At 46.9% G+C, this 11271-nt stretch overlaps 1 protein-coding gene across 1 annotated transcript; it reads right to left on the bottom strand.

Moving 5' to 3' along the window:
* Nucleotides 1-4309: 4309 nt before the first annotated feature.
* LOC142923170 (uncharacterized) lies at nt 4310-11060 on the bottom strand. Its single transcript, XM_076064104.1, has 2 exons — nt 10807-11060; nt 4310-7625 (listed from the first exon to the last, which is right to left on the bottom strand). Exons 1-2 carry the CDS (start codon nt 10991-10993, stop codon nt 6970-6972), a joined length of 843 nt encoding a protein of 280 aa, XP_075920219.1. The 5' UTR covers nt 10994-11060; the 3' UTR covers nt 4310-6969.
* Nucleotides 11061-11271: the final 211 nt, after the last annotated feature.

Raw genomic sequence — 11271 nt, 5'->3', positions numbered from 1 at the left:
ACAGACCTTAACCACCATGCAGAAAAATACGGGAGGCGATTGGATTGCATTCATCAAAAGATTTGAAGCAGCTGTCAGAGTCAGCCGATTGATTGACAACGAAGTGCTACGATTGCTTCCTACGGTGTTGGATGACAGAGCACTATTGGCCTTCTTTATGATCCCGGAAAATCAACCTGCCACAACCCAACACGGTTGTCAAGGGATGGCCGATGTTTTCTGTCCTGCGTCCAGCACAAGGCAGCAATGTTCGGCCTGGAGAAGAGGAGAGAGCGAGCCACTGATGGCTTATAGAAGTACCTTGCAAGCGGTTGCAGATGTGGCATTTTCAACGATGGACATGACAACCTGAAACGTGCTAGTGGTGGAGCGGCTACAAACTCTTCTCTATCAAAGTGGCATTACATTGCCGATTGTGCCAGAGAGGGAGCAAACTTCAATGTAGTTTGCTAAATGCCTCTGGGCACACACAGATCCCAGGGCACCATGTGAAGTAGCAGCCCATGTGACAAGGGTGATGGAGAATGGAGGAGCAGGAGGACCAACGGAGCCAACAGGGACAGCAACAACAGGGACCGCCGCAATGCCCAGCATGGAGGGTGATCTGCAGGCGACCTTGAAAGAGATGGCTGTTGCCATCCAGGGGTTCAACGATTCAAGGTGTTAACTACAGCATCAGCGACCATGGCACAACCACGGAGGAATCCAGGACCATGCGGTGATATATTGCTACAACTGCGGGAGGCCGGGCCACATCGCGAGCGGTTGCCGAGGGGAAGTCATCCCGAGACAACCAAGAAACACCCAGGGGTGTCGCCTGTACACCCAGCCAGATCACACGTGCACCTCATTTCCAAAACCCTCATCACCAACATCACTAGCACACCACTCGATCACATCGACCTGGAGTGAAACAACAGGGAAAATTGGGCCAACATCTCGGGATAAGTGGAAAAAGTTAGTGAGATCGGTCGTAGCAGCAGCGACAGGAGCAGCATGGTGTAAACCGACCCTCCCTGACTCGCCGAGACAGGTGATGTCAATAAACACAGCAACGATAGAAAATGATGTACCACCCGCAGATCATGATCTTGGGCTGATAAGGACCGAATGAATCCGATTGCAAAAATAGGATGAAATTATAGTCATTGGCTGCACAGGCAGCTGAATGTGCTCAAACTGGTCAAAAGGGGGAGCCATTCATCCCATGGCGAGGTCTCCTGATGAGGTGGGACATGAAGATGCAGCGTTGTTGCCTAGTGGTGCAAAAACCCTTGCAAAACAGTTGCTACTAGAAGTGCACGCCAAACAACAAATGCACTTGGTCCACCGAAACACATTGCTCACACTGCAGGCTCGATATTTTTGGCCAGTGATGTCAAAAGATGTACGCGAGCGGGTAATCATTGTCAGGAGTGTGCAAAAAGGAAACCTGCTCCCCATCCTATACAGCCTCCACTGCAGTCGATCGCAGTGGTGAGGGTAAACGAACTAGTAACGTTGGATATCCTGGGTGCATTTCCTAAAACAGCAAGGATTAAAAAATATATATTTGCTCGAGGGGATGGAGTATTGCACACACTGGCTCGTTGCATGGCCAATACATGACCAAACGGCTGCAATAATAGCAGAAGCCTTTCTCCATGGCTATGTATTGGACAAGGGCCCCACTGAGAAACGTCTAACAGGCCAGGGTCAGAATTTTTCTACTAATCTGTTGCGAGAGGTTTGTAATATCGTGGGTACTAAGAAAATTCGAACGCCACCGTACCACCTGCAGTGTGATGGACAAGTAGATAGGCTTAACCGCACGCTGTCCGCAATGTTGTGCCATGTTGTAAATGGTGATCAGATGGACTGGGACTTGCACATCCCAGGGGTCCTAGGGGCATATTGTAGAGTGCCACATGCATCGGCCGGGCTCTTCCCCTTCGTTTGGATGTAGGGGAGAGACCCTGAGCCACCTATTGAGGACCAACTGGTGGCTTTCCCTGATAAAGTTGTGTCGTCGCCAACCTCCCTCAGACTGCCACTAAAAAAGCTATGTGAAGCTCGTGAAGCCGCGATAGCAGAGTCAGGCAGATCGCAAATAGCAAACAAACGGTTGCGGAAAAGAACGGAGACGCCTGTACCCTTTGAACAGGTTGATCGGGCCTGGTTACACTGTCCTGAGGTCCGGGTTAGAAAATCCGCCAAACTACACCATCCATTGCAAAGCCCAGTGGAATTGTTAAAATCCTCTGCCCGCAAAGTGTTCGCATCCAAATGGGACGCCAGAGATGGGTGGTTAATCCGAGTCGCCCTAAAGGCCTAAACCATATAGAGAACTGACGTCACAAGGGATCGTTCAGGCTCAAAAAGGCCGTGTCCAGGGGCGTCATGACGAATGCCAGGGAGGGGAGCATCCTCCTCACAGAAATAGTGCCCCCGCACTCTCCTCTCAGGATCGACCGGAATGAAGATGGCCACGATGAGGGAGGCCGACGGACTAATTTCGAGAGGTGCCGAGGAGTGTCACCGGGTCGAATGTGCTGCTCGACCACACCTACAGTACATATTGATGGCTTGTTGTAAATGTAGGGCTAATGATGTTGCGTATTGTTTGCCTAAGAATGTACACCTTCAATAGGGCAGCCCACGTAAGAGTTTGGTGATGATACTGAATGGTCAAGTTGGGTTGTAATGTCTTCCCCCCTTTGATTCAAGCGCCTATGTTAAGCATTAACCCAGAGGTTAAATGTTTTGTACTCCATGCCCACATCATTGAATCCCGTGTGCGATCCCATTGATTGCCACATAGAGTTCCCTATTACTGGTAGGAACGAAGTTGTAAACTGAGTGTACCAGCCTGCAATAGATGAGTGTACCAGCTTGCAATAGATTAATGCGTCCGTCCGTCCGTCCGTCCCCTTTCAATACTTTAACGAAGTGAAATCTCGTGCTATTGGGGTGTAAAAATAAAATTGCGCAAAATTCCAATGTTCCTACCAGCCCACCCTGCAGGGACCTGTTAAATTAGAGTTTTAGCCGGGACAGATATTTTTATGGGCAGAAGAGGGTGATGTAGGGTACTGTACATGGCAAAAGTTATAGTGGTGTCAGTGGAGATGGGTGGAAACAGGTGCATGGTACCGTACGAGGGAAGGTTCGAGGTACAAGACGGTAAAGTCTGCTGGAATAATCTTAAATTAAAGCTTTCATGAATGCAGGGATTCATACTCTTTGGTGGAGACGATAGCACAGAGTGGTGTTCCTTCTTTATGACTCTGATATTTCCATCCTACCTGCCTATATCAGCTGTTATTTCCGACTCTTTGTGTCTCTCTCTATGCCTCTCTCTTAGATCTCTCATGCTCACATGTCCTTTGGATTGCACTCTCATGCCTTTGGATTCCACCACTCTTCGATATTACTTTAACATGCTAATCTCTCACATTAACATAGCCACTTTGATGCCCTCTACGAGGAGGCCGCTCTCCGTTATTACATTTACATGCTAATTTCTCACATTAACATCACTAGCCCCGCCCACTTATTTATGGCCCTTGGGCTACACCCATTTCAAACTCTTTTAAACATTCTACCTCAACAGCAGATCATGCTTTGCCATCTCATGACGGACGCTTGTGTTGCACCCGAAACGCCGTGATTTATTTTATTTTATACCTACGTGACTTTACCGAAAGAACCAAAGAGTATGGAAGATACCAAGTCAGCTTCATCCCAATGGTGGTGTTTAGGCGAAAGTTTATCTATGAGTATATATAGGCTGGCTAACAGGTATGAAGTTACACCTTTGGTGGTAATATACAACAAAAACAATAATAAATGTATAACCATTGTCATGGGTGAAGTCTTCCCATACGGGATCAGTCATGGAGATTGTTTCACCATACGCCATCATGCTTCTCAACGTGGGTTGATAACGAAAAGGCTCATGGCCAGTTTGTTTGATGTTAACTATAACCGAGAATCAAACTCAAGTGGCCTGATTCATAGTGCAATGCACAAACCATTGTGCCACCGTTCCACTCGTATGTACAAGTTAACAGGGAAATTAAAAACTATGCCATGTTTTTTGTTTACTGTCAATAAAATGAGAAAATAACATTGCCACGTTGGTCAAGTTTTAGGTATAATGCAGACAAGGGTTTTGGTAGTTGGACGATTTCAGAATGGGTTGAAGGTGACAATCCTAATCAAATGCCATTTTCAGGATGCATGCATAGGTCTGTTGTAGACAAAAACAACAGCCTGCTGATAAAGCATGTCCTGCATTCTTACATGTGTAAAGAAGCTCCTTCGCAGGTTTCATTTTCTAGATGATTTATTCCCGACGATAACATATTTACAAGGTGAGAGTGCGACTCACACGCTGCACAAGGCTATGACTATCTGCAGTCCCGGTGGTTTCTAATAGAGTAGATTAATCTCGAACAGTCTTTCTTGATGGTTTCCACCATGTTGGTTTCCAACAGTCGGCCCCGATGTCGTCCACCTGCAGTTGTTCTTCAGTCCCAAGGCATCACCCCATTTGTGGGCCACGCTCCCCCTTATATACCCGCACGGCCACGCCCTGGTAACTTCCAGCAGTTTTCCCCGGTAGATTCTCTCAGCAGACTCTATTGTCTTCTACTTCACTTCTCTTTGATGGCAAAGTTTATAGTGGGGGCAGTGGAGATGGGTTGAAACAGGTACAGGTTACTGTACGGGGGAAGGTTCGTGTGAGTCGTACTCTTGCATTGTAAATACGTCATCGTGAAATAAATCATCTATCAAATGGAACCTGCAAAGGAGCTTCTTTACACATGTGAGTGTAAGCCTGAGTACAATCTCACGTGTTGTTGCTGTCGAGTATTTTAATTTTACCAGTGGGTCAATGAGGGAAGGGGATGATGATTATTGTAGTGATAGAATGGGTGGGTCATTCTTGAGAGCATGAAAAAGTGCGTGAGTGAGGTTGACAGTGAATGATCGGGTGATTGTGTGATCAGGTAAATATATGACTCATGAGGAGAGAGAGGGAGTATTTACGTGAGTCATAGATTTAAGGAGTTGGGTGAGTTCATAATGGAGTGAGTACCAGTTAATTGAGTTGAACAAGGCGAGAACTAAATCGACCAGGATGAGTCTCATTTGCAAGAGAGACCTGGATCACCCAAATTACCAAAGCTAAATAAAACACAGAGTTACAGTAATTAAAGCAAATATACTATTTTCTTCTTTCGATAAAGCATATATAAACAATAGAAAGACAACTGCTGTCTCATGAAAAATCGACGTAATGGAGCTAAGGGATGATAGAATGTGTGAGTAATGTGCGACATGGATGTCCTCTGGCCCCTACACGACTGAACATTTTCTTTGACTACGTAGTTTGAGACGATTTCCATGGATGTACCAGTAGAATTTATCTGGTATAGATATAATGGGAGGCTGATCGATGCCTGAGCCGGTCATGGTATGGCTCTCTATTGTTAAACCATATTATGAATGCGGATGATCTGGTGATTACTGCCCACTCTGAGGAGAAGTTGGAGACACTACAGCTAAACATGAAGCATGCTACTAAAATATGGGCCGTTACCATCAGCCCCACGAAAACAAATCACCTCCCTGGGTATTTTACATCATAAAAATGCTCCCTTCCTCAATTCCTCATGTATTTGGGGCACCTGAGGAGAGAGTGGAGTGGGCAGTGTGCTGATGATCAAGTCCGTTTTGGGAGCCGAGGTCTCATTTAAAATAATTCGAGCAGCATTATATTTTCATCAGCTGCTCAACAGTGTGGAAGCTACCTGGCATGTCACTCCATAAAAATCTTCATGTCTTCTCGGCCAGTTATACCCTCCCTTATCTCTCTCGAAAGGAACATTAAGGTTAGCTTGCCCACGATCTATTCAGGGTTTAACCAGACTGGACTTTGTAAGCTCACAGATTCCTAGAATATCTGGACAAATGCCCATCTGTGGGCTCCTCCAGCAAGCGAGGCTGCGTTGATTGTGTCATGCAGTCCGTATGCAGTCACGGCATCCCCAAGCAGCTTCAATTTGGCTGGATAGATGGTGCTAAATGGGCGTGGTACGGGGTAGAGAAGAGATGGACTGATGTGGTGCAGAAGGATGTGGAGCTGATTGGACTTATTGATGACTGGTATCAGCAGTGTCACGATCGGCTTCTGTGGAGGAGGTTCATGAAAGGCGCTGCTGGGAAGGTGGAGGCAGTTGCCCTCCAGCAACAGCATAGGGCAGAGGAGCGAGGCTCAAAACAACGAGCAGAGCGCCAAACAACTGACACAAATAAAGTTGGCACAGTGGGGAGCACGGCTGTTGCATCTGCCCATCATCTTCCTAAGTCAATCCATGGCACCTGCGTCTATTACATGACCTCCTGCCAGCCAGCCTTCGACACTTCACGTGGTCTCAAAATGCACCGAGCATGGCACAAGTGCTGTGGTGATGTCACCGCCACTTAGGGGTGAACGACGGTTGTTGCGTTGTTGTTGTGCGTGTGTGCACGGACGCATGTACGCCTGTGAGTCTCGTGTATGGAGAGATAAAGAGAGGCAGCCGGGCAGGGTGCTGGCCATTCACCCCGTGTGCCATTCAGAGCTTCACAGGCGCTTGCCCCAACATTCTGGTAAGGCTATACAGCGGATGATTGTCGCTGTTGTGTGTGTGTATGGACGTTCACCCCCCTCCCACCGCCCCCGTGTGTGCAGGGACTCATTACGCCCCCTCCCGACAAGCAGACCGGCATCCGGACTAAAGGTAAGTGACAATAACAGATTTTTTTTCCATTTAAGTAACTTTATGTTTTGCTCACAATACAGTATTTATTAGAGTGTTGCATGCAAATGTACGATATTTTGTCTTATATATGACTTTGTTGATGTTCTATGGGGTATGTTTGTCTTTCTGAGTAATGTTTTAATTAGGGTGGTGTCATTTTCACAATTTCCCCAATATTTTAAATGGCCGACTTGCACTTCAGCAATTTTCGGAACCAATGGCTAAATCTCTTCATCTTCTTGGGCTTGGTGGTGGTGGCAGAAGTGGTGGTGGAAACGGTTGCGGTGGTGGAAGCTGTGGCAGCGGCGGTGGAAGTGGCGTCGGTGGTGGTGGCATCATTGTACATTTGAGACACGGTCCATATTAGCTCTTTCAGCTGGCTACGGAGATGCAGGTTCTCTTCTTGCAGCCTCTTTTCCCCATGCCACATGTCCTCGTGACGCACCAGCTTCCCGCGCAGCCTAAACTGTTCCTGCCCTCTCTGCGGATTCAGGAAGTTCAACTTCCTCAGGTGGGCGTGCAGCGACCTCCGGAGATCTTCGTTTTCACAGCGCAGCGACATTTGCCGCTGTGCTGCATTGCAGTCTCGGAGAAAATCCGCATGCAGAGACTTGCTCTCCCTGCAAGGCACTCTCGTGGGCTCCAGCTCCAACTGGCGCTCTTTAAGCTGTTGAACCAGGCTCCTGATCTCTCTCTGGAGAGTCTCTCGGTTCTCCATGAACTCCTCCAGCTGATGCTGTAGCTCCAGACGGAGCATCTTGCTCTTCTGACAGAGCTCCACATTCTGCAGGCCCATCCTCTCCGTAGACAGCGTCGTGGTCTCATGGTCAAAGTCTGAAATGGAAAGCGTAAAAAGAAGATATATGAAGATCCCCATCCCAAGCATGGCCAAGACCAGAACGCCAACGATCAGCAGCACCATGCTCAATTCGAGTTGACGGCACGCGGGACAGAAGCAAGTGTGAGACACGTCACGAAGGGGCTTGTTATTTATCGTGACGTCATTACCGGATGTGACGTACACTATGACGTACCAGCCATCTCTGCCCACTTATTGTCAATCATTGCCCACCACGTGACTCCACGGCCCTGCCCCTAACCACACAGCTCCTCCCCCATACTCTTCTTCCGCCTTTCCCACGTGACGCGAAGCGAGCCAATCACGCGAGAGGCGGCGCGCGGTCGGCCCCGCGTCCGCTTCCCGCCATTCTTGCAATGGGCGGCGGGGCCGCTCAGGGTGGGGCGCGGGGCGCGGGGGCGAGTTCACTCCACGTCGCGAGTCGGGAGGAGGGACGAGGGGGAGGGGCCAGGAGGGACGAGGGGGAGGGGCCAGGAGGGACGAGGGGGAGGGGCCAGGAGCGGGAGGGGGGGGGAGCTGAGAGCTGCGAAAGTTTGGGGTACCACTACTTGAAAAATATACTGTACCACAGAAATGAATTTATGTTTAGTTCGATTTAGAACATCTTTCCAATGGTTGCTTAATTTGAAACCAACTTCTCGGTTGAAATTGTGTCTGTGTTTGTAGATCTGAATTGCCTCGTGAACAAATCTCTGATAAAAACCCGTGGGTTTGCAAAGAACCTTGGTATCGGAGAAAATTATATCGTGATCACCCACATGGTTGTAACAGTGATCAGCAAAGAATTCGTTTTGCTGTGTTTCAAATCTGATTTGTGCTCGCGAATTCGGTCAGAGACATGTCGCTTTGTCTCCCCGATATAGCAATCACCGCAGGTACAACTCAATTTGTAAACCCCGGGGTACTGTAAGTCAGGAATGCCATCCTTCACGGATGGGATCAGATCACAAATTTTGTGTACTGTATTGAACCGGACCTGGATCTTGTGTTTGTTTAGAATTTTGGAAATCTTTTTAGTAACGCCTGCTATATATGGTAGTGTGATGGTTTTGGCCGGAGTATCAAGTGGTTGTTTCTGTATGGAGGGAGAAACAGCTTGGCGGATGGTACGGTCAGAGTAACCATTCCTTTTGAGGGCCAGGTGTACATGTTTTAATTCACTGGTCAGGTGGTGTTGGTCCGAAATGCAATGAGCCCTATGGTATGAAGTTTTGATGAGAGAATTCTTTTGGGCTGGGTGGTGGTGGGAATCAGGTTTCAAGTAGGAATCTGTGTGGGTGGGTTTCCTGTAGACAGAATGCCCAAATGAGCCATCAGGTCTCCTCTCAAACAGAACATCTAAGAATGGTAGCTTAAATTTCGATTTAAAGTTTTCGTGACTGCAAGGATTCATCTTCTTTGGTTCTTTCGGTAAAGTCACGTAGAATGAGAATAAAATAATAAATTGATAAAATAAAATAACACAATAATATTCTCACGACGTTTCGGCCACAACACAAGCGGCCTTCATCAGGTGAAGGGGACGAGACTGTCTGGAGGACAGCGCTGGAGTGAGAAAGCCACGCTGAGATCACGACCTTTAAGCTGTGTGAGAAGAAACAAAGCGCCTGACAAAGGAATTAGCATTTAATTTAGCATTGAAATGGCTGAGTGATTAGCTTGTGACTGGTCACAGAAAAGGCTATATTAAAGTTAAAGCATACACATTCGCAAAGGCACCCCTTGACAAAGGAATTAGCATAGAATTTAGCATTGAAATAGCTAAGTTAAAGTATACACATCCGCAGAGGCACTCCTTGACAAAGGAATTAGCATAGAATTTAGCATTGAAATAGCTGAATGATTAGCTTGTAACTGGTCACAGAAATAGCTATGTTAAAGTCAGAGCATATACATTCACCGAGGCACCTAGTACAAATCAAACAGGAGAATTTAGCATTGAAATAACTAGGCGAATTTAGCATTGAAATAACTGAGTGATTAGCTTGTGACTGGTCACAGAAATGGCTGTTGAAGTTAAGGCCTACACATCTGAGCTATTCACTGTAACTGGGTATACAATACAATATATAATGAATACTATATCATGAACCAAAAAAAATACTAAATTATAAATTACCTCAATGTTATCAATAAACTCTATATTCTCCAATCAGCTAAGCTACCAACAATAAGTCGTTATATATCACAATGCTATATGGCGAAAAATGGGTGGATTCTTACCCTCAACTTTAGCAACACGGATAGCTTAACCGTGGTTAATGGTATGGTTTACAACATGGAGTATAACAGTGCCTCGCAGCTGTCTCTCTCCCCCTCCTCTGTTCCGACCATCGATGAACTCGTCCGTCTGAACGGGACCCGTAGCTATCCGTGGTGCTAAAGTTGAGGGTAAGAATCCACCCATTTTTCGCCATATAGCATTGTGATATATAACGACTTATTGTTGGTAGCTTAGCTGATTGGAGAATATAGAGTTTATTGATAACATTGAGGTAATTTAAATTTTTGTGTTTTTTATTGGTTCAGTATATAGTATTCATTATATATTGTATACCCAGTTACTGTGAATAGCTCAGATGTGTAGGCCTTAACTTCAACATAGCCATTTCTGTGACCAGTCACAAGCTAATCACTCAGTTATATCAATGCTAAATTCGCCTAGTTATTTCAATGCTAAATTCTCCTGTTTGATTTGTACTAGGTGCCTCGGTGAATGTATATGCTCTGACTTTAACATAGCTATTTCTGTGACCAGTTACAAGCTAATCACTCAGCTATTTCAATGCTAAATTCTACGCTAATTCCTTTGTCGAGGGGTGCCTTTGTGGATGTGTATGCTTTAACTTTAACATAGCCTTTTCTGTGACCAGTCACAAGCTAATCACTCAGCCATTTCAATGCTAAATTATGTTAATTCCTTTGTCAAGGCGCTTTGTTTCTTCTCACACAGCTTAAAGATCGCGATCTCAGCGTGGCTTTCTCACTCCAGCGCTGTCCTCCAGACAGTCTCGTCCCCTTCACCTGATGAAGGCCGCTTGTGTTGTGGCCGAAACGTCGTGAGAATATTATTGTGTTATTTTATTTTATCAATTTATTATTTTATTCTCATTCTACGTGACTTTACCGAAAGAACCAAAGAAAATGGTAGCTTACCATCTTTCTCCACTTCCATGGTCTTGTTCTTCTGACAGAGCTCCACATTCTGCAGGCCCATCCTCTCCGTTTGCAGCGTCGTGGTCTCGCGGTAAAAGTATGAGATGGAAAGCTTAAAACGAAGATAAATGAAGATCTCCATCCCAAGCATGGCCAAGAGCGGAACGCCAACGGTCAACAGCGCCATGCTGAGCTCGTGTTGACGGCACGCGGGACGGAAGGAAGTGTGAGGCACGTCACGAAGGGGCGTGTCCTATATCACCGGATGTGACGTACAGCCATCCCTGCCCACTTATTGGCAATCATTGCCCACCACGTGACTCCACGGCCCCGCCCCTTACCGCGCAGCTCCTCCCCCATACTCTTCTTCCGCCTTCCCCACGTGACGCGAAGCGAGCCAATCACGCGAGAGGCGGCGCGCGGTAGGCCCCGCGACCGCTTCCCGCCATTCTTGCAATGGGCAGC

Source organism: Petromyzon marinus, unplaced genomic scaffold, assembly GCF_048934315.1.
Source record: "Petromyzon marinus isolate PM22_M1 ecotype Great Lakes invasive population unplaced genomic scaffold, UKy_Petmar_22M1.pri1.0 PM_Scaffold_31, whole genome shotgun sequence".
Taxonomy (NCBI): Eukaryota; Metazoa; Chordata; class Hyperoartia; order Petromyzontiformes; family Petromyzontidae; genus Petromyzon; species Petromyzon marinus.
This window is presented reverse-complemented; position numbering and strand designations above follow the sequence as displayed.

Excerpts from the sequence above, each read along its gene's own strand:
- LOC142923170 (XM_076064104.1), bottom strand. The coding sequence starts at position 10,993 with ATGGCGCTGTTGACCGTTGGCGTTCCGCTCTTGGCCATGCTTGGGATG. Across the intron at positions 7,626-10,806 it reads CATGGAAGTGGAGAAAGATG|ACTTTGACCATGAGACCACG; the intron begins GTAAGCTACCAT and ends TTTCCATTTCAG.